This window comes from Fusarium vanettenii, assembly GCF_000151355.1.
Source record: "Fusarium vanettenii 77-13-4 chromosome 3 genomic scaffold NECHAsca_2_chr3_3_0, whole genome shotgun sequence".
Lineage (NCBI taxonomy): Eukaryota > Fungi > Ascomycota > Sordariomycetes > Hypocreales > Nectriaceae > Fusarium > Fusarium vanettenii.
The window spans coordinates 930,073-957,434 of NW_003315880.1; the positions used below are offsets into that span (position 1 = coordinate 930,073).

Consider the following 27,362-nt stretch of genomic DNA (forward strand, 5'->3'; position numbering starts at 1 on the left):
AACCTTGCGAGGACAGACGGACAAAGCAGTGGCACCCATAGGGTTCGAGTTGAACAACCCTTGGAAGGTGAGTGCCATTGAATCACAGCATTCTGTTAATAGATACTAACTAGAGACAATAGTTGGAAAAACGCTACGCTTAGAGAACGGCACGACAGCCGATGCGAATCGTCAAAGTGCCGCAAGCCAGCAAATGTACATATACAACATGAAAGAGCAGAGGGGCATCAGGCCAGGGGAAAGAGATGAATGGATAGGAGAAAGAAATGAAAGAGAACATCAAACAATCATTAGACTTTGTCCCCTACGGTGCACTGTGAACAAATGCTTGAGTTTGCTGTCCGCAGCAGGGGTATCTTATTATATGGCTATCTCTGCTCTGTTCTTATTCAGGTTCTCAAGCAGTGTGCAAGCCTGGCACATTGTCTGACTTGACATGTATCCGCACTTGACACACTTGCCCAGAGTCTGCAATGGTGTAGCCTCCTTCTGCCGTCTAGTCCTTACTGGCAAGGCCACTGCCTCCTCCTTGGGAGTTCCGTTGGCTGTGATCTCTGTCTCCAGGGCCGTGTGGTTGGCCTTCTTCTTCTTCAAGCTGGCTTCAACCTCGGCCATCTCGTTGCCAGAGGTGCGTCCGTTGGCTGATCCGCAGCCTCCAATTCCTTCGCCTTCGTCGCAGGCACATGCCCCCCGGTTCTTCTCTGGTGTGAGCCGGGCCATGTCTTCCCCACTTCTGACAATGTCCAAGATTGCACTTGGCCGAACCTTTTCAAGATTCTTGATGAGGCCTCGAGCCGTCCCACGGAAGGCCTCTGGACTGTATATGCACTCAGTGCTAAAGTAATCCAGCTTCTTGTGGTGGGCGTAGAGCACAATCTCCTTTTCGTATGCGTACTTGAGAGGCTTGCTCCTCTTCACGTCGCTGTTGGAATCGCCAGTGACGATACTGGTGCTTCGAGCTAAACGCGGTAAATCTCCTCGAAGAAGGTTCATGAGAACAGTCTCGGCGATGTCGTCTGCGTTGTGACCTGTCACGACGTGCTTGATGGCCAGCTTCTTTGCCCCTCGATCCAGGGCTTGTCGTCGAAATACACCACAGTAGGTGCAGTTCCCCTTCTTCCCGATGGTCTCGACAACCTGGTCCATAGTCCATCCGTAAAGCTCGCCGTAGCCCACAATCTCCAAGGGCATGTCGTATTGAACGGCATTCCGCTTAACTGTTTCGAGTGAATCGTCTCGGTATCCCTTGATACCTTCGTCAACACTCAAAAGTACCAGGTCCAGTCCGTAATCGTGCCGTTCGTTCAAAGTTTTCATCACAGAGGCCAAGACTGTCGAATCCTTTCCACCCGAGGCCCCGATGGCAACCCTCTCTCCTCTGAAGAACAGTTGAGAGGAGGTGATTGTGTGGTGTACTTCATCCTCAAAGACTCTGAGGAAGCACTCTCGGCATAGCTTGTGGTGGTTCTTGGGCCGCTTTACGACGGCCCTGTTATTCTGACACCGGTTGCAAGGCGTAGGCGGCATTTTATCTTCTTGGTTAACGTGATTTTGCTAAAAGTGTCTGAGAAGACTGGAGATCTGAGATTTGCCCCTCTGACGCAAGATCTGGGGATTTCAAGACCGGATATCGGAAGGCGAGTGAATATTTTCCTCTCAAAGTTCGTTGGGGTTATAGCGATGCTCAATTTTATTGTCGATGATGTATTTACGAATCTAGGCTCCCATTTCTCACTTTCTCTGGTATATGGCCTTTGACTCGCGGCGATGACTCGGGCTGCATTGTAAAAGCTTTAGTCACGTGCACCGATCACAAAAATGGATTCGGCTCCAGCCCCTCCAAGTGGAGCAAGAAGTGGGCCCTGATTTTTCACGGCAGGAAGCCCTAATTAATTCAACACCAAAATCTTTTCGTGCCTTTTCTTCCTTTGAAAACCATCCCTCATCGCCATCCCGGACTTTGCTCTTCAACCCACGAGCAACTAACCCACAGATCCAAGATGGTGAGTACATGAAACAACACACCTGGACTCTAATGGCCACAGTTTTGTGAGTCAAATGTGCTTCGCGCACAATTGAAGCCGCAGTCGTCGCTCCTCGCGATTTTGACTGTCGGTATTCCGCCTGCTCTTCTACCTTGACCGGTGTCGAGCAGGTGAAGACTTGGCTGGAGATGCAGGCGTGCGCAGAGATGCCACGATCTGCTCTCGTTAGAGTTCAGAGAAGACCTTTTTTGGCTTGAACGCCTTGCTGATCTTCTTTTCTCAATGACAGCCTCCCAAGTCCGGCAAGAAGGTCGCTCCCGCCCCTTTCCCTCAGGGTAAGGCTGGTCGCAAGGCCCCCAAGGTTAGTAAATTTGTCTTCTGTTCAGGATCGTCGGTCGCTGACAATCATTAGAACCCTCTCCTCGAGAAGCGACCCCGCAGCTACGGTGTCGGCCAGGACATCCAGCCCAAGCGAAATGTCTCCCGCATGGTCAAGTGGCCCGAGTATGTCCGCCTCCAGCGACAGAAGAAGATCCTTCAGATGCGCCTGAAGGTTCCCCCTGCTCTCGCCCAGTTCCAGCACGTCCTCGACCGCAACACCGCCGCCCAGGCTTTCAAGCTCCTCAACAAGTACCGACCTGAGACCAAGGCCGAGAAGAAGGAGCGTCTCCTCCAGGAGGCTACCGCCGTCAAGGAGGGCAAGAAGAAGGAGGATGTCTCCAAGAAGCCCTACACCGTCAAGTACGGTCTCAACCACGTCGTTGGCCTGATTGAGAACAAGAAGGCTTCTCTCGTCCTCATCCCCAACGACGTTGAGCCCATTGAGCTCGTCGTCTTCCTTCCCTCTCTGTGCAAGAAGATGGGTATCCCTTACGCCATTGTCAAGGGTAAGGCCCGTCTCGGCACTGTTGTCCACAAGAAGGTATGTCAAGACATCGACAGGTATCGATCGAACTTTTTCTAACATGCTTCAGACCGCTGCTGTCCTCGCCATCACCGAGGTCCGCTCCGAGGACAAGAACGAGCTCTCCAAGCTCGTCTCCGCTGTCAAGGATGGTTACCTTGAGAAGCACGACCAGGCCCGCCGACAGTGGGGTGGTGGTATCATGGGCGCCAAGGCCCAGAAGCGGATTGAGAAGAAGCAGAAGGCTCTCGAGGCTGCTACCAAGATCTAAGGCTTTTTCTTAATACCCCTCACAATGCATTGCGATTCTGGGATCAAACGGTGTTGCACGGTTCAGGGCATGGAAAATGAATGAATTTTTCTCGGGTTACGTTTTGTCCCATCCCACTCGCAGTGACCTGTGGGGCCGGTTCTGGACCTCAAAAAATAGATGATGAGCTTGCTCTTGGATAAGACTTGCATGTCAAAGTGAAGTTTCATTGGCCCACGACTCATTGCCATCCATCGAATCGTAGCGAGAGCAATTGCCAGGGCATGACCCATTGCCCAGGCCCTGGCCAGATTCTAATCATTAGGCACATAGGCTTGTTGGGCATAAGCAGCCATGATCACAGTGGAAACTCAACACCCACTCGTAATGTGACACACATCATGTCCTGATGATATTTGATAGCCATGATAGTTAGATGTGATTGGTATCAAGCCAATTGGGCTTTGGTTCGCTTCTTGAGCAAGGCAAATGACTAGAAAATGTGTTTCTTCTCTGACCGCCTTTGTTTGTACTGACTGAGTTGCGGTCAGATCTCAGCGCCAGCTTTGATTCCCAAGTAGCTCATAACCAAACAATGTCTCCGTTAGCTTTCTTCTGACAGCTAGAGGGAGAGAAGAGAACATTACTAGACGGTCCCAAGATTATGCTACAGCAGTCTCTAAGCACACGTGCGTCAATGTATTACCCCTGCTGATGCCATGCCTCCAAGCGAGCTGTTGACGAGAGCCAATCAAACATTTAATGCCAGCAAGAAACCGCATTGTCTCCTCTCTTCACGCAATATGCAAGTCATTTTTTTTGTTGTTACTGCTTGTTGACAAGGTCTAAAGCTGAGCTCGGTACATCTTGCACCGTCTCGAATTGAACAAAAGACGTGTTGGAAGACCAATTTCTCAGTCAAAGACCCCAGCATGCATTCCCCCGCCCCTTGTTTCTTTCCCACATCCCCGTGCTCTAAAATTCATTCAGATCGTCAAAAGGAAAAAGCCCGTCTTTGAATCGCCATCGCTGCTTTAATTTGCTCCTCTTGTCGTCGCCCCACTTGGTGTGTCTTTGTTTAAACTCGCTTTCTCCTCCCCCTCAACAAAAAAGGCGCCGGAGTTTGTCGTTCGTTTTGACTAGCTTAACCGAAGACGAGCTTGAAGATGTCGTTGTAGACAAAGTAATTGCCACCAGCATCGCGGGCCAGCTGGAAGGACTGGCTGAAGTTCATGGGGCGCTGCTCCTCGTCGACCTATAAAGGGTTGTTAGTCCACAAGAGGTGCTCCGAAGCGCGGTCAGACAATTGTGTATATCATACCAGGAGGGCACCGGTGATGAGGATGATGATGCCACCCTCACCGTTGGAGGGCTGGGCATCGAGGGTGTTGACCTGGTGCTTGACCTTCTCGAAGGGGAGAGACTGGTTTGTACGTAGTCAGCAAGGGCCGTGCTAAATTTCGACCGGGGCAGTGTTGCATACGGTCAACTTCTCGATAATGGGCTCGGCACCGAGGACGGAAGCAGACTCGAAAGTCAGCATAGACTCGGGGCGCTATTCAACTTGTCAGTAAGCTATGAAGCAAGGCGGCCACAATATGGCATCACGTACGTAGAGGGCAGCAAGAGCCTTGCGGTCGGAATCGAACGTGTTATAGTAGAACTCGATGAACTGCTCTGTCGGAATGTATTAGCGACTCGCAAAGGCACGTACTTGCTCGCTCGCGGCTGAGCTCGCAGGGTGTCTGGACATACTGGCGACTTCCTCAAAGTCTGGCAAGTTGTGCGCGGTTAGTTTCTTTCCCATGACACTCTCAGCAAGGCATTCCGAGAACTCACTGTTGGCCATTTTGAAATCTGGAGACCTTTCTGGTCTGGGTATATCGCTATGTGTGTTTGGAAAGGGAAGATGACGAGGGAGAAGATGGTTGGGTTTGTCGCAAAGTCTGCCTGAGGGGGAGGACGACGCAGCAAACGGAGATGAGATCGATGGTGGATGGTGGGGTTGAGGGGAGGGGGCACAGTGCAGATTGGGCACACACGTCAACCTACCCGTTGGTGCTGCTGCCATGGAAACGTGCCCGATTCTGCGGCGTCGGGGCTGGGTCGGCACAGTGCGGCCCCGTTACAGGCATAAATGGCGGGATGGAGCTTGGTTAGGCGGATATTACCCCTGCTCGGCTGTGGAATAAATTGAGGCGCGCGCTGCAAGAAAATTCTTGTTCTGTCTACAACAAACCACAGACTGCCAACAATCACAGTCAGCGATTTGCTGTCTCGACAAGGGAAGCCTCAAGTGAGGATGGCTCTGATTTGCTACAGTGCATGGTCTGACTCTAGTTCATGGACTTGAACGCAATGTCTACGAATAACTTGCAAGGTACGTTTCACAGCCACGACACGGCAGCTCTCCCGCCTTGTCCTACACACCAAACCCTCTTCATGATGACAAACTCTTCCATTAAGAACGGCCAACTGAATCACCATGTTGATTTCAAAATTATCAAGCTCAACAGTCTGACATGTTTCCCATCTTTACACTCTTCACATTTTCACCTGGTGCTAGAAGCAGTCTTGCTAACATTGGCGCCTCAAAGTCTAGGTACTATGATTCTTCCACTCTGTTGAAGACGACCTTGCCCTCATGCTGGTTCCCAATCAGGGAGTAAAAGTCCACCTCGAGCGCCGTGGCCTTACCGTCGTGTCCGATCTTGAACTCGACCTGCTCGCACTCGCGGAACAGGTTCGGGCTGCCCATCTCGGTGGCATACATGATCCACCAGGCGCCCGAGACGTGGTGCAGCTTCATATGGATCCGCCACGTCGCGTCGTCGCGCTCGGCCACAAGGATCTCCTCGTCCTGCTTGTCGGGATGTGGCTCCGCCCGTAGCTCAATCGTCTTGTACCCGGGGTCGTAGTATTTCCCTGCGAGGTCTTTGACGCTCACCGGCGATGAGATAGGAGGGCTAGGCCTCTTGGGAAATAGATTATCCATAGACTTGTCGTAGCTTTGAATGAAATGATCAATCAATGAACGCCACCTGTACCTGGTCAGTGTCTGTTATCAAATGTCAAGGCATACATACCCTTTAGCTGCGTCCGTTCGCTTCTCAGGCGCGATGCCCAGCTTCTCATCAAGGAGCTTGTACAGCACCGTGTCAATGACAGCGTTGGAAGTTATCGACGTGTTCCCAAACGCCACGAGCCCAAGCTTGTCGTCGGGCAACCAGATGACTGTGCTCCCAGCAGCCATCATGCCTCCGCCGTGGCTGTACAAGAGGTGGCCATGATACAGCACCCGATCCCAGCCCAGCGCATACGTGGTCACATCCTTTCCGTCTTGAGGCATGCTCTGGATGATTCGCGGCGTGCGGATATCCTTGTGGACAGCGGCGGAAAAGGGAGTCGTGCCTCGCAGCATACACCTTGCCCACTTGGTATAGTCCTCTGTGTTGGAGATGATGGCTCCCGCACCGCCATGCTCAATCACGGAAACGTCCTCCACGAGAACATACTTTTCAGCCTTTTCATCCCAGTAGTATCCCGCTGAGAGGTGTTTCGGGCTCGCTCTTGCATCATCTAGGGATAGATATGTCGAGTTCATGCCTAAGGGTTCAAATATGAGCTCGCGCATCACCTCGCCGAGGGGTTTCCCCGTGACCGTCTCGACGACGTGCGACAGGACCCCGTACATCAAGTTACAGTACTGAAACTTGACGCGCGGCTCCTCAGACAGACGCAGGTTCCTCAAGTTGCGCGTGACGTCCTTCACAGTAGCATGTCTCTTGCCCCCATCTCCATCATCCAAGAGTCTCATCGCCGACTGGTCATGCCTCGGCATCCCCGTGCGATGAGAAACCGCGTCTTCGAGGGTAAGGTGGTTCGTAGCCCACTCATCCTGTAGGACAAAGTCCTCTCTGAGAATAGAGCTGATGGTCGTCTGCCATCCCTTCTCCAGGACGGGATACTTTTTTGAGTGGATGAGCTGCGCAATGACGGCTCCTGTGAATGCCTTTGTCGTAGACCCAGCGTACCAGAGTGTTTCAGGTGTGGCTGGTGTATCTGGGAGTGTTGCAGTGCCGTAGCCCTTTTGCGAGTTGAATGTTAATGTTAGTGGCACAGGCTTCACTTCTATTCTAGGAGTAGACACGCACCGCTGTGAACACTTGATCTTTGTCAATGACTCCAACCGAGATGCCAGGAACCTTCCACTCATCCAGCTTCTCCTTGACAAATTTGGCAAGCTCTTCAGTCAAGGGATTCTCAGCTGTGGCCATCGTTTCTTGTTCTTGTGCCATGTCGTCGTCGGTATAACTTCATTCAAGAAGACTCAATTGATGAACGCATGTCGTCAAGCCCATTTAAAAGCCCTCAGATATCTCTGGCTTATATATCCATCCCCGCAGAGCTCTCCAATCTGGAGGATCGAATCTACACTCCTCATTGTCGTCGTATCCCATGGATGCGGGGTCATATTGTCCCGAGGTGCGTTGGATAAAAGCTGCATACTCCTATGTGTACGCGTACGGCGTAGAGTCAGCGGCTTGCCCTTTCAGGCAAGGCCTCCAGGGATGTAAGCCTCCTGTACAGGCCAAATTGACCGCCTGAATGAGACATGTTTGCTAACAAAGGGGATGGTTCGTCACAGAAAACAGATCCAGAAAGGCGGTAGCAGTGCCAAGGCCATCACACGTACCATGCATGCGGATGGGGAGATGGTTATGCAGGTTGTCACCCTGTTTGAGGAAAAAAGACAGACCAGTACCTATGATAATCCTCCCTTATAGATAGTCGATAAAGTGTTGTAAGAAATGGATAAGAGAGCTCTGAAGTATCCCTTTTATTATAGCCTTGACTATTTTACTATACTTTCTACAAACTTGACCTTCATGCCCAAGAGGAGTTTGCAGCCCTCTTGATGTTCAGGACTTCAGGTGTCGATACAGCACGCAGTGCATGCTCAAGCAAGACTCGTTACGTCAACACCATCGTCATCCATGTCAAGTCGGTTAACGTCCCTCACACTCAATTAGGAAAATCGTGGCGCCAAGGTAAAGGTAGGTTAGTACCTGATTCATATCCTGTCTGAACAAGCAGCATACTATCTACATGTCTCTGTTACACAAAAACCATGGTACCTGGCGGGCTCGAGAGCTCGGCCTGTTCGATCCTCCAGCCTCTAGTTCCCAATGCCACAGACATCAAGAGCCTTTGGTTCCCTGCAAAGATGCACAATCAAAGCCTCGATACAAAACAAGCCTTGTCCCCCCTCAACACTGGAGTAACAAGCCACGCCAGTCCGACCAGTCCTGTCTTTGTGGACGAGTGCCACAATATTCCCGTCCGAGAGGGCCTCCCTTTGTCCACAGTTTTTGCTCGATGCCATAGCCCGCCAGTCGTCTGTATCTATCATATACCATTCACATCGACACCCAACGCCAGCCTTCCCTCCTGTGCTTGGCCCGCCCCCTGGTCATAGTTCCTGATTTATTTTGGTGTTAGGCCATCTGCCGAAAGGGACGCTGTATAAGTAAAAATCAGTCTAAAAGACGAAAGACTCGCTCCTTCACAGCTCTTCCTCCTCTTCGGCCTTTGGTTTATGCACCTCAGCCGTCGACGGTGTTCCCGATCCAGAACCGCCACCGACAACCGAGTCCAACGCAGCACTCAGGTTTTGCGTAGCCGTCAGATTTGTACCATCGGCCGTGTAGTCCACACTGGGTCGATACTTCTTGAGTGGGCTCTGAAGAATTGACTCGCTGGGCGTGTCGAAGCCGGCCGCGTTGGCTAAGTAGTTGTTGAGAGGAGATGCCCCTGTCGTGGATGTTTGGGAGGCAGATGCCCCTGCGGGATTGGGGGTTTGTGAAGACTCGGGAGTCGCCTTGCCGTCTGGGTCCGCTGAATGTGCCCTCTTAAGCTGTTGCTGTTGTTAGTCTCGGCTCTGGCAGAACACGCCAGCAAGAGAACTTACGTGAATACGATCCACGCCCTCGGCAAGCTCGCCCTGGAACTTGACATCTTCTGGCGCAAGTTTGGTATGGATGTCCTTATCATCCACTTCTTCCATCTTGGCCAAGACTTCGTCAGAATCGTCGTCGTCGTCGTCATCACTGTCGTCGGCAATGTTTCCATTGCTCTTCTTCCTCGCCTTGCGCCGTCTCGATGCCTCGGTGGCCTGGTCGCGGAAAGCCGAGAAACCAACGGTACCTCCGGCCTTCAGAGGACCCAAGTTGGAAAAGTCGAGTTGGCCAGACCGTCGCTTGGCTGAGCCAGGTGTCGTCTGAGGATTCTTCGAAGACTGCAGAACACCGATCTTTTGCAATTGCCCTATACAGTGTCAGCTGTCTACGAAGTCAAAAATGAGTGTCTGTGATACTTACGTTCGCCCCGGTAGAAAAAGGTGAAAGTGGCATATGGCTTATCTGGCCCATCGATACCTGTAACCGTCTGCGTACTGATCGTCTTAGGGTCAAGAGTCTTTGGCTTGGCAAAACTCGTGGTGTGCTCGACATCGGCATCGATTCCGTTGCCCTTGTTGCCCATGTCATCTTCGTCGCCATCATGGGCGTCGAATTGAGGCGAGTATTCGCCCTTCTTGATTTCACCAGAGGCAAGGACACGGAACATGGCGACCTTGATCTGTCCAGTCGCCTCAGGCGGCTCGTCGTCATCGTCGGACCAGGAATCAGAATCGTCGATGACAGGCTCGATCGGCGACTTGTCGTCAGCTCCGTAGCGTAGTGTGTCCCTCCGAGGGGTAGAGCTGTCACTAGTGTTGCCCTCAAGAGCCCGTTGTCGTCGCCGACGCTTCTCAAACTTCTGACGACGCTTTTCTAGCTTTTCGGCAGCATCATGTCCCTGCAGGTCGAGACCGTTGAGCCAGCGCTCAAGGCCGACCTCGCGGAACAAGAACTCGCGCTCAGCTAGGCCGCCCCCTTCCGAATCGGGAACCTGTACCCAACGGCTATTTACCCAGGTCTCCTCGCCCGGTCGTAGCAGAGTAGCAACCTCCTCCTTGGCTCGGCCGTCAAAGTAAATGTAGGCAGCGATGGTCTCGTTGTCCGAGTTGGTCATGGGATAATAGGGGTTCACGACGCCCGAGTACTTGCCGCGTTCGCCATGGGACTCGTGGTTCATACCCCCAACAAACTGAGGCTTTGGGTACGGGTTGGCCTCGCTCGGCTTCGGGGTCGAGTAGGGAATAGGCAGACCCGGGGTGAGGAGGGTGATTGAGATTGCGAACTTTGCAGGCTCGGGCTTGTTGGACTCGGCCAGCTGAGGCTGGGGCACGGGAATGTAGGTGCTGATCCGCGAAAGACGAGACTGCTTCTGCATGCCGTGCTCTGGCAGCGGGGCTCCATTCGCATGGATGCTGACCGCAATGCCCTTGAAGCAGGGCATCGTGGCGGGAGCGGGTTAGGGGAGCAAAGGTCGGGATGAGGAGAGGCGGAGAGCGAGGTCGAGGAGGACGACGGAGGCGGGAGCGGAAACGGAAGCGAGAGACGACACGACACGGGACGGGTGAGGCCGAACAGGAGCGAGCTGCTGTAAGCTCAGCGCAAGCAAGCGAGGAGCAAGCAGCAAAGGCGGTCGGTCGCTCGCCGATGGTAGCCAAGCAAGACAGTTGGTGTGCTCAGCTCAAGCCTTGTCGAGATGGTTTGGTTTGGTCTGGAGGTGACTCGAGGAGGCGTCGAGAGGAACGAGCGGGCGGCGGTGGAGGTGGCCGCAGTAGTTTGAAAGTTAGCCCGCAATAGTGAATAGCAAGTACTAGCAATGGATGGATGGGTAGGTTGCTGGCGGTCGGCGGTGGTGGAGGATTGTGGGGGCGACTGATCAATGGTCGAGAGCCATGTCTCTTTGGACGACGACAGTTTGGAATCGACGAGCAGCCAAAAAGAGGAGAGTGACAAGAGGAACCTAGTTTCACAGAGCAAAGGATAGCGCAGCCCAGCCAGTCGGCGGTGATGAACCGAGAATGGAGGAACGAGATGACTTTTGTTCGCGGCGGTGCGTTGCGGTGCGATTGAAGTGGAGAGGGAGGTTCACGATTGCTCCAAGATGAGCCCAGGCAGGACCGGGGGGTGTTGGCGGCTGGGCTGGGCCACCAGGTACTGTACAGCAGGTACAGCGCAGAACTGTGTAATGGAGGGTCACGACAGGGCGCCCGCCACTTCAGAGGGGTCATCTCCTCCCTCTCCCTCCCTCTCATGAAAGAAAGCCTGCTGCGAGATTAGTGGAGGCTGGCTACCGTGAAACGTGCCCAGTCCAGGTAGGATATCCCCGATGGCTTGAAAGTACCTTTCAGTGACAGCCGAGGTACCGTCTTAACTGACAAGGCGGTGTAGTTTCAGCTAAAACCAGGTGTTCGAGACTTTGGGTCAATGATGGGGGTACCTCGACCGCCTTTCAGCCTCAAGAGCCCTGAGTCCGGGCACCTCAATCAGAACCATATCAATTCCCAATTCGGAAAGTCAACGTAAACAATCACAAATAATCATAATTGGACATTTCTCAATAGTTGGCCCGAGAATCACCTACAAGAGCCATTTCAGCCATTTATGGTTTATCCATGATTCCCCTCCCAGCTGTCAACTCAATAACCACAGTCCTTTACCAAATTGTCACGTCGTCATAGAAACGCACCCACTCAAAAGTAAACTTTACACATGCCATGATCGTATGCTGCAACATGTTTCGTCTTCTAGAAACGCCATTAGAATAGAATTATCCCCCTGAACCCAAGGTATCCGGTTGTGTCACTAGTAAATACATCAACATCCCCTCCAGAGCTAGCTCCTCTCTCCCTACTCCATCCTACTCCGCGATGCTCGTCGACGGATACTCGAGCTGCCCTCCTCACTATAGCTTGTGCCAATTCCCGAGTCCTTGTGCTGCACATCTTCTTCTTCCTCTTCCTCCTCTTCAAAGCTCCCCTCATCCTCATCATCGGCATCAGCTCCCGCGCGAGGAATCTCCGATAATGGCTGCTCAGGGTCCAGCTCGTGCTTGACATCTGGCTCATACTTGAGAGGCCGTTGCTTCCCATACGTTGGAAACGTCTCTGGATGGTCCGTCTCTTCTTCGTCTTCTTCGACTCCCTGTGGCCATGCCTTGCCATCACCGTCTTCAGGGGATGGTCCAGCGGCAAGGGTCCATATCCCCCAGGCCACGGCCATAAAGATGATCTCGCAGATCCAGAAAAGAAAGGTAAAGGCAATGAAAGTGGAGATTCGATAGTGTACCATCAGCCAGCGGAGTCCGCGAAGCTGGGCTGTAAGCTGCAGTGCAGCATGGTATATCTGTATTGTCTGCCCCGCCTCTACCTCGATATAAGCCGACTTTGGGACCATGGACCCCTTAGAGAACCACACCCTTTCTGCTAGAGGTATCATCATTGTGCTCGAACTTGACCCAGGCGCAAATAGATGGTAGGCCAAGAAGAGGACGCGAGACGCGAGAGAGACGAACGGATCCACGTAAGGGAACAGGGCGGGCCTGCGTGAGCTGAAGAGGATATTGGTCGTCCCAAAACCACCATGCTCGGCTGCGTGCTGTCCAGCCTTGGCCTGAAGCTCAAAATCGGGTTTCGAGTCGAGCATGTGCAGGCTTATCATGAAGTTGCCGCGCTCCACATTCGGGTTCGATCGCGGCATTGTCAAGCTCAGCGATACATCATATTCTTGCTGAGACTTCATGGGCGGCAATTCGAGTGATGCGATACCATATGGGTTAACGCCGGAGCTGCGGCCAGCAATGTCAGCGAAGCACAACTTGAAATTGATTGCTATGCGCTGGGCTACATACCCATACTGGAGGTGGACAGGCATCGTCACCACCTCATGAGGAAGAAAATTCTGGAAAAAGAGAGCCGAAGCAATGGCCGCTGTACAAAAGAGGATCACAGCGCCAGACACCAGGAGCACGCTATTGACGAATGCACGCTGGACTGGCTTCGACGTGACGATGCGGGCAGTCTCTTGAAGGGTATCCTGCGCAGGTAAAGTGTCAGTCGCTTGCAGCCGTCTGTCCAATTCTGGAGCGACAACTCACCATGCTAGGCCAAATATGTCCGACGGCGCGGACTGCATGGATGTTGCGAGAGAAGGGTTGGTGGTTGGAGTAGTATTATTCAAGGGAGAAGCAAAGCAATGGAGCTGAGGCCGTGTGTGGCATGTGAACGTTGGCAGCTGGAGCTCAACAGCTCCCACGTCATACCAGGGTACGTACTACGCCTGCAACAAGGGCACTACGGTTTCAGTACATCAGCAACAATAACAACAACACCAAGGCACAGCAAGTAAGAGTAAGAAAGTTGAATTGAGAATTAAGAAAGTATCCCTAGCTTAGCTAAGAGAAGGGCAGCTCATACAATTTTGCCTGCGTAACAAATACCAAACGTCAAGTCGTAACAAGGATGGACAACCGTACAACAAAACAAGCAAAGCAAAGCCCCGGCTCCATGCCAACCAACCATCAATAAGACAGTGTAAAGAAAGAAAGGTATAATCCAGTCGTCAACAATAAAGAACCATCAATCCCTAATGGCCCAGTGTCCAAAGCCACACAAAGAAGTCGCTAAATCGCTCATATCGGTTTAATCAATCAGCATGCCGAGAGGTAGTTGCTTGGGACCAGCCCGACACGTCCATCTCCGCCGTGAACTTCGGCCTCCCACCATCCATCATCTTGGTGACGGAGGACGGCCAAGTAATCACCCTTGGCAAAGCCCAATTCCTCAGGGATGGCTGCTTGATACATGTACAATGCACGTGCTACAAACATGTCATGTTAGCATACATTCATTCATCAAACTTGTCATATTTGCAAACTTACCATAGTGCAAGATGGGTCTGCCGTCAGTGGTGTAGAGTCGTGAAGGGTCAGCCACGCTCTGGCTGCGTTGACGAGGGCTGCCCTCGCCGTAGTGGCTCATGGCCCTGGAAGCAGGGCGACTGCCCCGGCTTGCTTGAGATCCATAGGGGTCGTCAGTTGGCGCCAGCTGGACCGCCATCTCGCTGCCTGCATAGCTACTCTGAGGTCGGTTGTACTGGCCATATGGCGACGGAGAAGGCCCTCGGCTCGTGGACTCCTGATAGTATTCTTGGGTAGATCCGCGCTTTCGGGGAGAGCTCATCACAGATGGAGAGCGTTGGCTAGGGGCATAGGGGTTTGGCGATGCCGACCTATAGCTCATGTTGGAAGAATCGTTCATGGGTGGCTGAGGAGAAGCGCTGCGTGTTGGTGCTGGTGAGGTAGCTCTGGGGATATCAGTGCCTCGGGTGCCGGGTCGAGAAACTGGGGATGAGCCATAGACTCCAGATCCTCGCGACATATCACTTCCTCTTGTTCCAGGTCGTGATAGCGGCGGTGGGGGCTCGAAACCACGAGTATCCATACGAGACATCTCAGTTGCCCGAGTGCCTGATCGTGTCACAGGTGGCGTGTGGTAACCAGCTGTCTCTCCTCGGCTCATATCCGTACCCCGAGTGCCTGGGCGAGACATGGATGCTGAGTTATAGCTGCCAGGTTCAGCTCGGCCCGTCTCTGTCGATCGAGTAGGAGGTCGCGACACGGACGCTGAGCTATAGCTTCCGGTATCAGTTCGCCCCATCTGGGTTGGTGGGCGGGAAACGGACGCAGAGTTATAGCCTCCAGGTCCAGCCCGGCCCATCTCCGTAGATCGAGTAGGCGTCCGTGACATAGAGGCCGAGTTATAGCTTCCCGGTTCGGCTCTACCTGTCTCCGTGGAGCGAGTTGGTGTTCGTGACATGGATGCTGACCCATAGCTTCCAGTATCCGTAGCACGAGTTGCCGGTCGTGTCGCAGGAGAGCCGCTGTAGCTACCAGATTCACCTCTACCATGGTCTGTGGCCCGAGTCGACGGTCTGGCGGCAACAGGGGAAGTGCTGAAACTATTTCCCCTGCCGTGGGTGGGTGTTCGAGTCGCAGGCCTGGAGGTGACTGGAGGCGTGCTTTGCGCTGCAGGCTCAGCTCGCTTTGTTTCCGTAGCTCGAGTGTTAGATCGTGAAGCGGTGAAGCCACCGGATCCAGGGCGTGCATTTTCCGTAAACATGTTCCTGGTCTGGGCAGTGGCCTTCTTTGTAGCCTCCTTCATTGCCCTTGAAGTCACAGCGGGAGGAGGCACGCCTAGCCTGGAGATTTGCGTCGAAGCTTGGGTCTGGTACGACGGAGGAGGTGTTCCTCTCTTTGCTGCCGCCAAGTCCTTGTTTCCAGGGATTGGGATTGATCGCGAGGCTGCTTCCCGAGAGTTGGAAGTTTCAGACCCGGGTGCGGGTGTAGAGATACCATGGTAATGATCAGCAGAGATCCGAACCGAAGACTGCTTTCCAAGCGTAACGCCCTTGAGTTCTGCAAGAGCCAACGCGATGGGGTCCATCTCCTCGGGTTCCTTAGCAGCGGCTCCAGGCTGTTTCTTCGCATCTGGGTTGGAAACAGGGAAGACATTCTGCCCAACACCAAGAGCCAGGCTTGCATTGGCATCGATGGGCTCTGGGCTCTGAGTGCGCTGCTGTGTCGTGACACTTGCCGGTTCTTGGTTATACATGAGTGGTTTCCGTACTGGGCTGCCCGAGCCTTGCGCACTGGGCGCGTGCCATGTGTTTCTGTTTGATGTCTGCATATCCTTCTGGCTCTTGCGCCTGAAGGGACTGTGGTTCTTCAAAAAGCCGCCGCTCTTCTTTTTGGCGACGACCTTGACTGGACTAGGTGCTGATGCCATAGTCGGGGAAGGAGCTGAGGCAGGAGTAGGAGCTGGAGCAGCAACAGAAATTGGGGCTGGAGCTGGAGCTGGAGTCGGAACTGAGGCGGCAGCTGGTCTTCCGAGGTCTGGTTTGTTGACCATCGGGTTGGGCTTGATTGGGTCAGGCATGATAGGATCTTGCTTGAAGGACGAGGTCTTTCCACTGGGCGGCTCGATGCTAGAGAGCGAGGTAGGGTTCGAGTAATCACTGTGGGAGTCTCTGCTAGATGGTCGCGCAGATGTGACCTGGGAGCTGCGGTCCGAGATAGGACTTGGGCCAGTTCGGCAGAGCATCGTCATGCCGTCCAAAGGATAGGGATCGTGAGGGACTGAGGCTACCGGGCCATGTTGGTTGATGTCATATCCCATGTGAGGTGCCGCCTGTTGGCGACGGTAAGGGTCCTCCATTGGTTTCCTGACCTCCATCGAGGTCCTGGAATCCACGGGTTGCCTCATGTCATTGGTGGGTCGGATCTCTCCCAGGGGTCGAACTTCAGCTGAAGGTCGTGTCTCGAGTGCAGGTCGAACCTCTCCGGAATGTCGCATCTCAAGAGCTGGCCTGGTCTCAGGCTGCCTCATCTCCAAGGCTTGCCTGCCGCCGCTATGCCTCTCAGAGTGTCTCATGTCCTGGTGCCTCATATCTTGGTGCCTCATGTCCTGTTGTCGCATGTCCTGGTATCTTATGTCTTGATACCTCATATCAGTTGGCCTCATATCTGTCAACCTCATGTCCGCAGGCTGCGTGTTGAGAGGTCTCATATCATGGGGCCTCATCTGCTGAGGAACGTGGTGACCCGTGTGGTGAGCCACTTGCTGCGAGTGCTGGGGTAGCTGCTGATGCCGCTGTTGAGCAGGATGTTGGAACTGTTGTAGTTGTTGCGACTGCTGAAGCTGCTGAGGCTGGGAGGCCTGCTGAGGTTGGGCAGCCTGTTGGATAGGTGCCTGAATGGCCTCTTCAGGAAGTGCTGGAATCAACTTTTGAGGTACGGGGTTGGGCTCGCGTCTGCTCAAAGGACCGGCTTCTCTATGAGCAAGGTCCTTGGCCAACGCAGAGTTGGGATCGTGATGAGACTCAAAGGTTGAGGGCTGTGGGGAAGAGGACCTGAAGGCGGGATTGATGTTCCGGGGGAATTGGGCAACAGAGTATGCGTCGTCCTCTGAGGCCTCGGACTGGCTGTCGTTGATGTCGCCTCGGCAGAAGTTGATGTACTTGGGTGGATCGGGGATCTCTTGTCCTGTTCCCTTCTCGCTGATGAAGGTGACAATGTCCTTTTCCACGTCCATCGTCTCCAGAGATAGTCGAATCTTTTCGCACGATGAGTCGTCACTAACGCAAACCGTGGAAGCAATGTTGGCAAAGGTCCACAGGCTGCTCTTGGTAAAATCCAGACGCTCCTCTTCCAGGTCTTGGAACTTGTCGGCGGCCGCCTTCCACTCACGGTTCCATCTTGCTGTCGTATCCTCCAGGGCTTTGACAGCGTTCTCATATTCTGTGTTGGAGGTTGCGAGGCTGATTTGCGTCTTTTCTAGCTTCGCCTTGTTCCGACGCTCCTCTTGGCCCATGACCATGTGGCCTTGAGCCAAGTAGCCCTTGATCTTCAGGCATTCTTGCTCATACTTGTCTCGAGTCTATCATCATGTTAACACTTATGTGACTAGAGTTACCGGTGTTTGATTGACACACCTTGTTGACATGCTGTGTCTGTTGCGTCTTCGTCTTGAGTAGCTTCTCGACGGTGTTCTGAATAATTTTCCGACGCTCCTTCATGCCACCAGTGAAAGCGGCCAGCGGCTCCTCAAGTTCGCTCTTCATCTCGGCAGAGATATTCTGGTGTTGTTTGGCCATTTGCTCGACCTCGCCTCGGACAGTATCCAGTGATGTCTTGAGGGTGCCCGTCTCCTGGGATCCCAACGGCTTCCGGCACAAGTTCATCATCTTGCGGGCGTATTCTTCCTCGATCGATGCTCGCGCTGCAGAGGAATGCGTTAGAAATGAACCCATGAGGAGGAATTTGGAGACTTGACATACCACCGTAGAATGTTCTTAGTTCATCGCACGTCGTCTTGGCCGCTGCCATGCGGGCCAGTAGTGGTGTAACTCCAGCATCGTCCTTGCCCCAGAAGTTGTTTGCGACTGCAATTGCTCGAGTTAGTGATTTCTTGCCCATCGAGAGCAAGGTAAGCTTCCTTACAAGACAGCGCAACGGCTGGTGATTCTATCATTGACGCAGGCATCTTGCCTGGAATAAGTCAACGAACGGGCAAGCTAGTGTAGTGTGTAATAATTGATGTTGAAAAAGCAGAAGGACGGTAAAGGGACCAGCCTCAGTCGCACTACACTCCAAGCTTTAGATGGAGAAAGCGAAACATGAGCTATAGCGTTCCATGGAGCTGTGATAAGGAGGATGGGACCGCCAGATGGTTGGCCCTGGCATTGTTTAGAGTGGCGTGGACACGGTTGATGGGACAACCAAGGTGCACGGGCCATGCGTCGCTGGCACTGCAGACCCGGCCGAGTGACGACGGTCGTGTGTCGACCCCCAAGCACGTGATGCGGGCTGCCGTGGCGGGAAGGCTGACCCCGACTTTGTAGGACCGGGATTTATCCGGTGCATTGTCATTTTCAGGACCTTACCTTATCCTCCGACCTACCTTACAGAGCACCTAACCCCAACCACATCCATTCCATTCGTGCATGTATGGACAACTGTTGACGAACTATCAATACGCATATTCATCACGACTTGTTCGTCGACCGACGCCGAACCGCTCCAGGCTCCCCCCAGAGCTTCCTAATACGCTGCGTTCTCGGCGCTGTACCCCTCGCGACGACAATCACTGGACACGACACGCACCTCCACCCGCAAGTCGAGTCAGGCTCTCTAGTCCCCCTCCCGGCTGCCACTTCGGTTGCACGATCGCGCGCTCTCGAGCTCCCCTCTTGAGCCTCCCTCGTTTCGAGCCTCCCCCTCTCGATCCCGATCGCTGTCCCGCGTTGCCGCTCCCTCATGTAGGAATCCTCTATATCGACTCTTCCTCCCACAGACTCACTCGCTCGCTCGCTTCCTGAGCCTCACGGTCTGCCACCACTCCGAGGGCAGGCGCTCCCTTTTTTCATCCCCCAACGCTGCGAATACACCTCCATGGTCCCACCACCTCGAGCGGGATCATTTTCGCCCAATCCTGCGCAGACTCTTCAGACGGGTTCGAGCCATTCTCCCCACCCATCGCAGGCCGCCATCCTCAGTGCTGGCGCAAGCCCAAGCGCCAGCAGTCCGACGGGCACCAACTCCCTGACCAAGATTGTCGTGGCCCAGGTCTATCTTCTGCTTAGCACCATCAAGGAGGATAAGGACCGCGCCAAGTGGGAATTGCAGGTTGACCAATTGAAGAAGGTTGGGTTCTATCCCATCTCAGCCACCGCGTCTTGCTGACGGTGCAACCTCTTTGTAGCTCATCGATGAACACGGTATGGAAGTCTTCTCAAAGTACTTCACCCGGCTTGTCGCCGGCAATGCGCCGCAGATATTCCCAGGCCTCAACAGGCCTGTCTCGAATCCAGGCAACTATCACATCCTCGTCGGCGAGATGCGGAAGATTGCGCACGACCCAGAGCAAGCGAGCAAGATCGCCGAGTCAATTGAGAGCGGCACTGAAGACATCTTCCGCGACTTTGACCTCTCGACCTTTATGGAGCATTTCAAGCTCGATGCCCTGGAAAAGACCCTGTTAGCTCTGGCCTTCAAGCTTGGCTCCCGGACCGACTTGAAGACCAAAGGTGAGCATCCTGTCCAACACTATCCTGCAACCACAGACTCAACCTCTTTGTAGCCGACGCTATACTCTCGACAAACTTCCCAACCTTTGTCGATATCATCTCTCGACCCGAACTCGAAGCCCATGCTGACCTTACCCCCTCCTTCATCGCCTTAATCATCGACCGATTCCTTCAGTATCACCCTCCCAGCTTTAATCCTTCTTCTCGTCGAGATCTCGAGAGCTACCTCGCAAAGCGATATATTAGCGTGGATCAGCCGCCGCCTTCCGAGGTTCTAGCTGCTCTTGACCTGAGCAGAGTGCTCGCCGATCGACCATCCAATGGCTTGGTTCGGTACCTCCAAAAAACCGGCATCGAATTCACGCGAGACGAGGAAACTTGTGTCTCCTATCTACAGAACCGTGCCAGCAACCTACAGCTTAACCCCGAACAAGTCTCTGCCGCCCTGACGTTCACAACTATCACCCAAACCCCGCAACATGACCCCGAAGTCCTGGTGGCGGCTCTCAGGAGGGTATTGCCGAAATCCTTTGACTGGATGGAGGTGATTGGTTATTTCGATCAGCCGTCCGCTAGGGTCTCTTCTCAGCAGTTCCTGCGTCTCTACAACGCCTTTTTGCCAATAGCGCAAGACCCAAACTCCGATCTGGACATCCAGCGGCTTTGGGGTGGCGTGTGGAGGCATCCAGAGGCGCAGCTATCCTTTGTTAGTGCATACGCCTCTCTAACCCCCGAACAGCTTGACGCGACGACGATCCCTGGGCTTCGACGCAGTATTACTCTAGACGACTATGTAAACTCCCCTCCCAATGTTCGCGAGCGAGCTGCTGTGGCTGTCAAGCATCCGCTCGTTTCTGTTGCCGCTCTCTCCTCAATCTTCAACGTCGCACTCAGTTCCGTTGTGGCGTCCACGAGCGTCGAAGCGAAGAGGCTGTTTCAAGAAGTTGTTGTGCCGAATCTCGACATCTTTCTCGTTTCCGCTTTCGAGGTCCCTCGCCAGCATTGGGCAGCAATGGCCGTTGATACGCTGAACTCCTTGTTCGAGAACTTTCTCTACAAGCGCTCACCTGAGTACGACTTTGTTCTCGATAGCCTGTGGAAGAAGGACAAGGAGTGGGTAACGCAGCGCTTGATTGATGCGCACGCCATCAAGCCTGTTGATCTTCCCCTTGTTTTTGAGCATGCAGTCAAGCACAACTGGTTGGATTCGCTCGTGTACCTGGCCAACGGGTTCGGTATCGACTTGGCTGCGCTGGCTCACGCTGAGGGATATCTGGACCTGTCCAAGTGGGCACGGTTCTATGCAGACAGGGGCAACGAGATGTCTCGCACTCTCCTGCAATTCCTAATGATCAAGGCCAATCTAGAAAGCCAATACCAACGAGGCGGCCCTGATGGGCAACCGCTTGCAAAGACTACGACAACTTTGCAGGTTCGAACCGTATCCGCGCTATTACACATCCTCGAAGATCTCTTGCCCAAGGGTCCTGTCCAGGAGCTCATCATAATTCAGCGGCACTGCATTATAGCGTACCCGCGACTGATCAATTATGGCGAAGGCTACGACGACATCATCGACGCCAACGGCAAGGATGGAAATGCCCTTCCCCCGACCGCTAATAGTAAGATGGAGGAGCACTACAAAAAGATGTACAGCGATGAAATGCAGGTTCGAAACATCGTCGAGGTTCTTGATCGGTACAAGCATTCCAAGGATGCCCTAGATCAAGATGTCTTTGCATGCATGATTCATGGACTTTTCGACGAGTACAGCCACTACGTCGATTATCCACTGGAAGCCCTTGCCACAACAGCCGTGTTGTTTGGCGGCATCATCTCGCACAAGCTCATTTCAGGGCTGCCTCTCCAGATAGGACTTGGGATGATCTTGGAAGCAGTTAGGGACCATGTTCCCGAGGATCCCATGTACAAGTTCGGTCTGCAAGCGCTGATGCAACTCCTAGTCCGGTTCCGGGAATGGCCCCTTTTCTGTCGGCAGTTGGTCCTGATCCCGGGACTTATGGGAACAGAAGCGCACAAGAAAGCCGAAGAGGTCGTGATGGAGCATGAAGAAGATCTTTCTCGCGGCCCGAACGGAGCGGGAACGCCACATGGAGTCGGCTATCCAGGAGACACGTTTCCCAACGGAAACTCTGAAGAACAAGCCAATGCAGACCGCCAGGCTCCTGCTTTCTCCTCCATCAATGTCGATCCCCCAGCCCCCGAGATGGATTTCGAAGACCCCAACGAAGTCGAACAGGATAAGGTCCAGTTTGTTCTCAACAACATCACGGAAGGGACACTGGTATCGATGTCCAGCGAGCTGCGAGAGACCCTGGAGCGAAGGCATCAGCAATGGTTCGCCTGCCAGCTTGTCGAGGAGCGTGCCAAGATGCAACCAAACTACCATCATGTGTATCTCGAACTGGTCCGGCTCTTGGAGGACTCGTCTCTTTGGAGTGAGGTGCTGCGTGAGACGTACGTCAGCGTGTCCCGCATGCTTAACTCAGAGGCTACGATGCAAAACTCTACGGAAAGAACGCATCTCAAGAATCTCGGTGGTTGGCTCGGTCTCATGACTCTTGCGCGCGATCGACCGATCAAGCACAGGAACATTGCATTCAAGCAGCTACTGATCGAAGCACATGATACAAAGAGGCTTATTGTCGTCATCCCTTTTGTGTGCAAAGTCCTTGTCCAAGGTGCCACATCGGCGGTATTCCGGCCTCCTAATCCTTGGCTGATGGATATTATCCACCTACTGATTGAGCTGTACCATCATGCTGAGTTGAAGTTGAATCTCAAGTTTGAGATTGAGGTCCTTTGCAAGGGTTTGAATCTCGATCACAAGAGCATCGAGCCCTCGGGAGAAATCCTCAACCGACCGGTCATCGAGGAACCAGCGGATGTTCTGCCTCAAGAACAGATAGATGCCTTTGAAAACCTATCTCTGAACGGCATGGGATCCGCCGTCGGCGCTGGCCTCACCCCCCAGGCCATTGCACCGACTATTCCAGACCTCGGCCCCCTTATTAACATTCCCCCAACCAACGAGATGGTTGTCACCTCCACCCGACTCCACGATATTGTGCGGACTGCTCTCAGCCGAGCCCTGCAGGATATCATTCAGCCTGTTGTGGACCGGTCCGTCACTATTGCTGCCATCTCAACGCAGCAGATGATTCACAAGGATTTCGCTACCGAGCCCGATGAGAACCGCGTGCGAACCTCTGCTATCAATATGGTGAAAGCCACAGCGGGAAGCCTCGCGCTTGTTACGTCCAAGGAGCCACTTCGAGCCAACTTTACCAATTACATGCGGAACCTGTCGAACGACATTCCTCAAGGTCTGCCAGAGGGTACCATAATCATGTGCGTCAACTCCAACCTCGACTTGGCCTGCAACATTATCGAGAAGCAGGCAGAGGAAAGGGCGGTGCCTGAGATTGAGGAGATGATGGAGGGAGAACTGGAAGCTCGTCGACGACACCGAATGCAGCGACCCAACGAGCCTTACTTCGACTCGAGCCTCAGCCGTTGGGCCATGACCATCCCGCACCCGTACAAGCTCTCGCCAACCAGCAACGGATTGAACAGCGACCAGATGGCCATATACGAGGACTTTGCTCGACAACCCCGTAGCGCCGCTGCCCCTGCTCCCTCCCACGGTCCCTCGACATCCGACGCGACTAGATCTCTCGCCAACGAGGTCCTGCAGGAGCAATTCACGGCTATGCCCAACATACCAACTCCTGCCGAAACCCCTGCGATTCAGCAACACCTAAGCACTCAGATGCAGCAGCCCTATGCTCCTGTGCACGCAGGTGCCAATGCCATGTCTAACGGAAGATCGCCTGGGTTCACCATGGACGTCCGCGGCCTAGCTGAGCGAGTTAACAAGCTACTTCAGGAACTCCTGAGGGTAGCAACCGAGGCTCGCGAGGATCACTTCCAAGGTCTACCACGACCCCATCCTGTCCTGGATGTTGTCGATGCTTTGGTTCAGCACATCATCAAGACATCGCAGAACTCGGAGGAATTCGCCATATACGCCGCTGAGCAAATCAGCCAGATCATCTTCTCGCCAGTGGAGGACAATTTGACGCTCGAGAGCTTGGTTCATGTTTTGGAGACGTTGAGAAAGATATCCGGCCCTGCACTTAACAATCGTGTCCGGGCTCTGTTCAGCCAACAACCAGGGCCCACCTTCTTGAGCCTACCATTGCTGGCGGCATTGACTCGGACTGACTTGTTGGATTGGAGGAACATCGACCATGCCATGTCCAAGGCCCTCCAAGCCCGTAAGGAGGGCTCGCTCGACTTCTTGGAGCACATGCTTGACCTTACACTTCTCAACAACCGCCCTATCGCCCTATATGCTGATTTTGTCAGGACGCTAGAGGCCGCGTGGGCTTGGATCAGAGAAGACCCCGGCTCAGCTATTGGTCAACGAGTCAGGTCCAAGCTGATCGGATCTGGATTGTCGCATCCTTCGCAGACAGACGACCAGGTGCTATATCGACAAGATCAGATGGACTATGTGCTGGACGAGTGGGTTCGTCTGTGCAACAACCACAACGCCTCGGACGCGTCTGGATCGATCTTTGTGCAACAACTGCAGGCCAAGCAGGTTATCCGAGACCGTGATGATTTCTTCGTCTTTCTCCGTACCGCCATCGATACATCAGTTGAGCGATTCGAGCATACGATGCACCCTGGCGCCCTCACCGATGTCTACATCACGGTCGATGCGCTTGCCAAACTCATTGGAACCTTTGTCAGCTTGCAGTTTGACACATCATCCACGCGAGCGTCATTTGTCGACTCGACCATGGCGCTGATCACACTGGTCCTCAACCATCACAGCGTCAAGCGAGGGGAGCAGCTTAACCAGAGGGTCTTCTTCCGACTGCTGTCGATGCTCTTGCATGAGATCCACGCCATCTCGGAGGACATTTCTGAAGAGGAGCGCCGCGACATTCTGCTCAGGATCGCCTCCCGACTTGCTGGCATGGGCCCTGCTCTAATTCCTGGCTTTACCTATGGCTGGCTCTCTCTTGTTCAGCACCGCGCCTTCATGCCGGTCCTCCTCCAACTGCCCGATGGTGCCGGATGGGGACTGTTCGTCGACCTCGTCTGCCAGCTCTTTGAGTCTCTTGGAGATCAACTGAAGGTGTTTGAAGTATCCAACATTGCCAAGGACATTTACCGAGCCGCGTTCAAGCTTCTGATCATCCTGCAACACGACTTTCCCGATTTCGTCGCGGCTAACCACGTCAGAATCTGTGCCAGCATCCCGCCGCACTGCACACAATTGATCAACGCCGTGTTGGCCGCCAACCCTCAGCAGAGTCCCAAGTTTGTGGAGATGAATGCCAAGAACCGATCCGACGAGTCCAGGGTCCATCCCGGCCTGGTGAACGAGGCCACTGTAATCCTCCGAGATGCTGGCCTACTTGGCGTTGTCGACCAGGCCCTCCAGAGTGGCCCGTCAGAGGACATTGTGGCTAACATCACGCACTCCATGACACACAACGCTCCCAAGGTGACAACATATGGCCATGTGCCCGTTGCGATCAACCTTGCCGTCATCAATGCCGTGGTCATCTACATTGGACAGCACGCCGCAGACCAGGCAGCTCAGGCTGGCACGGCTGTCACAGTGTCTGGAGACGAGTATGAGGTTTCAACCCTGTCCCTCATCATCCACGAACTCCCTGCCGAGGCCAGGTACTATCTTTTGGTCAGCGTGGTGAACCAGCTACGCTTCCCTAACGCGCACACCGACTTTTTCAGCCAGGCGCTCCTCTATATCTTCAGCAAGGACCTGGAGGATCCCGAGGAGACGGAGATCCGACAGGGAATAACGCGAGTCCTCCTCGAGCGGTTGGTTAGTTTCTGGCCGCAGCCGTGGGGCCTGCTGTTTACGGTTGTGGAGATTGTCAAGTGCGACAAGTACAATTTCTTTGAGCTCCCTTTTATTAAGGCGATTCCTGAGGTAGGTTTGAGGCGTGTTTGGCAGAAACTTCCAGGAGGCTAACATTGTCATGGCAGGTTGCCGACAAGTTTGGCCAGGTGGTTCAACGAGGTTAAGATGCATGATGTGACTGACTATATGGCGGGAACTGGGTATAACGGCACAAGGAGGAACGAACCTATACGGAAGCACATGCCATTGGTGGACATTTCTGGTTTGGGACGGCACATAGTTGAGAGGGAGGGGCGTTGGGTCCAAAAAGAAGTGAGAATTATAGAGAAGCAGGGTCTTTGCGGTCCAGGGACAACCTCGTCTGGGGGGACGGGGCGGTTCATGACCCATAACATTTTGCTGTAATACTGTATCACTGTATGATAGTAGTTTTAGGATGTGTCGGAAAACAACACCAGGCGTATGGTTGGTCACGAAGCTTTATCACTTTGGGCGAATGCATATCAATATTGTCGAGATGACCAGGGTATACTCTCATATGGTGACATAGCCTCTCATCACTGTGGTAGCTGTCCCTGAGAGCTCGACTTTGTCGATCTTTGACTCGTTCGCCGTAACTTGGACTACGATGTTACTCTCCCTACCCATCTCGACTCCCTGGTCGATCTCATAACGAAAGGTCTGATCTTGGAGATCGGGCTGCTGAAGGGTGAGGAAACTGGAAAGGCCACAAGCAGCACTGCCCGTCGCAGGATCTTCCATAGCTGCTTCCATCATCCTAGTGCGAATGGAGAAGATGTGTACTCCATTCTCTTGACGTTGACCAGTAAACACGTAGTAGTACTTGAACAAGGGGCCAGTCTGCCAGTCGTCATCAAGGAGCCCATCGGCAGAGAAGGGCACGACGCATGTCTGGACCTTGGCAAGGTGCTCCAGATCGGGCAGGTTGATGAGCACAAACGATAAACCATTGACGATACTGAAGAGTGGGGCTTCGAGTTCGAGTTGACGGATCGCTGGGTCGGCAGAGAGCTGACCTGGTGCGGGAGAAGGCAGTTGGGCGAGGGTTCTACGATGGCGGCGAACGTTATGCGGGATAGCAGCTTGGATATGACCAGGGCGAGTCTGGACGAGAGCAACTGGGCCTGCTTTTGTGATGACAGTATTGACGCCTTGGGGGATAAGCGAGACGGCAGTGCCGATAGTGGGATGGCCAGCAAAGGGAACCTCTTCATCGGTGGTGAAGATGTCGATCACCCGGCGGGTGACATCACTCTCGGGGCCATCTGGGTTGACGTCGTGGACAAAAACAGTCTCGGAGAGGTTGAACTCGCGGGCGATGGTCTGCTTCTGCTCCTGCGAGGGTTTTGGGACATCGGCGGGAATGGTGACCACGGCGAGGGGATTTCCGCGATAACGGGTCGTTGTGAAGACGTCGAGAGTTACAAAAGGAAACTCCATGGCTTGGCTGGATGAGGCTGGTGTCGGATGCTACTGTACGGTAATCTAGAGTTCTAGACGTAGACGTCACCAGAGTGATAGCGGCCGGATGTGACGAAGTGAAAATGTTGGTGGGGTGGGGTCGAGGTGAAGCAAAAAGCAAACAGGGCATGATAGGCGATGCCTGAGTCAGGAGAGTTGAGTCCATCGGTGTAGGGTAACTCAATCAGCCGACCCGGCCACGCCAAGTGCCGTCCCACCGTCCATGGCCTCTACACTTGTGTAAGGCACCAAAGTCTAGCGGAGCGGAACAGCC

General features: G+C 53.7%; 8 protein-coding genes across 8 annotated transcripts; 2 read left to right on the forward strand and 6 right to left on the reverse strand.

Moving 5' to 3' along the window:
• Window positions 1-330: 330 nt before the first annotated feature.
• Window positions 331-1,701, reverse strand: NECHADRAFT_58905 (uncharacterized protein). The gene has a single exon (XM_003052964.1). It carries the CDS (start codon window positions 1,525-1,527, stop codon window positions 361-363), a length of 1,167 nt encoding a protein of 388 aa, XP_003053010.1. The 5' UTR covers window positions 1,528-1,701; the 3' UTR covers window positions 331-360.
• A 247-nt stretch (window positions 1,702-1,948) lies between these two features.
• NECHADRAFT_58907 (60S ribosomal protein L8) lies at window positions 1,949-3,338 on the forward strand. The gene is made up of 4 exons (XM_003052476.1): window positions 1,949-2,003; window positions 2,275-2,346; window positions 2,398-2,907; window positions 2,960-3,338. Exons 1-4 carry the CDS (start codon window positions 2,001-2,003, stop codon window positions 3,158-3,160), a joined length of 786 nt encoding a protein of 261 aa, XP_003052522.1. The 5' UTR covers window positions 1,949-2,000; the 3' UTR covers window positions 3,161-3,338.
• A 596-nt stretch (window positions 3,339-3,934) lies between these two features.
• NECHADRAFT_67151 (uncharacterized protein) lies at window positions 3,935-5,095 on the reverse strand. The gene is made up of 6 exons (XM_003052965.1): window positions 4,979-5,095; window positions 4,895-4,912; window positions 4,752-4,816; window positions 4,623-4,694; window positions 4,461-4,562; window positions 3,935-4,394 (listed from the first exon to the last, which is right to left on the reverse strand). Exons 1-6 carry the CDS (start codon window positions 4,986-4,988, stop codon window positions 4,284-4,286), a joined length of 378 nt encoding a protein of 125 aa, XP_003053011.1. The 5' UTR covers window positions 4,989-5,095; the 3' UTR covers window positions 3,935-4,283.
• Window positions 5,096-5,744: 649 nt separating this feature from the next.
• Window positions 5,745-7,416, reverse strand: NECHADRAFT_36127 (uncharacterized protein; the record flags this gene model as incomplete). Its single annotated transcript, XM_003052966.1, has 3 exons — window positions 5,745-6,180; window positions 6,226-7,226; window positions 7,294-7,416. The coding sequence occupies 3 exons, from the start codon at window positions 7,414-7,416 to the stop codon at window positions 5,745-5,747; spliced, it is 1,560 nt and encodes a 519-aa protein (XP_003053012.1).
• Window positions 7,417-8,705: 1,289 nt separating this feature from the next.
• Window positions 8,706-10,540, reverse strand: NECHADRAFT_77597 (uncharacterized protein; the record flags this gene model as incomplete). The annotated part of the gene is made up of 3 exons (XM_003052967.1): window positions 8,706-9,056; window positions 9,111-9,466; window positions 9,520-10,540. 3 exons carry the CDS (start codon window positions 10,538-10,540, stop codon window positions 8,706-8,708), a joined length of 1,728 nt encoding a protein of 575 aa, XP_003053013.1.
• Window positions 10,541-12,300: 1,760 nt separating this feature from the next.
• Window positions 12,301-13,107, reverse strand: NECHADRAFT_5671 (uncharacterized protein; the record flags this gene model as incomplete). The annotated part of the gene is made up of 2 exons (XM_003052968.1): window positions 12,301-12,828; window positions 12,940-13,107. Coding segments are annotated over 2 exons (696 nt in total), but the record flags the coding sequence as incomplete, so codon positions are not given.
• A 5,935-nt stretch (window positions 13,108-19,042) lies between these two features.
• On the forward strand, window positions 19,043-26,121 carry NECHADRAFT_58915 (uncharacterized protein; the record flags this gene model as incomplete). Its single annotated transcript, XM_003052477.1, has 4 exons — window positions 19,043-19,294; window positions 19,353-19,677; window positions 19,731-25,675; window positions 25,732-26,121. 4 exons carry the CDS (start codon window positions 19,043-19,045, stop codon window positions 25,768-25,770), a joined length of 6,561 nt encoding a protein of 2,186 aa, XP_003052523.1. The 3' UTR covers window positions 25,771-26,121.
• A 19-nt stretch (window positions 26,122-26,140) lies between these two features.
• On the reverse strand, window positions 26,141-27,067 carry NECHADRAFT_77601 (uncharacterized protein; the record flags this gene model as incomplete). The annotated part of the gene is made up of 1 exon (XM_003052969.1): window positions 26,141-27,067. The coding sequence occupies one exon, from the start codon at window positions 27,065-27,067 to the stop codon at window positions 26,141-26,143; it is 927 nt and encodes a 308-aa protein (XP_003053015.1).
• Window positions 27,068-27,362: the final 295 nt, after the last annotated feature.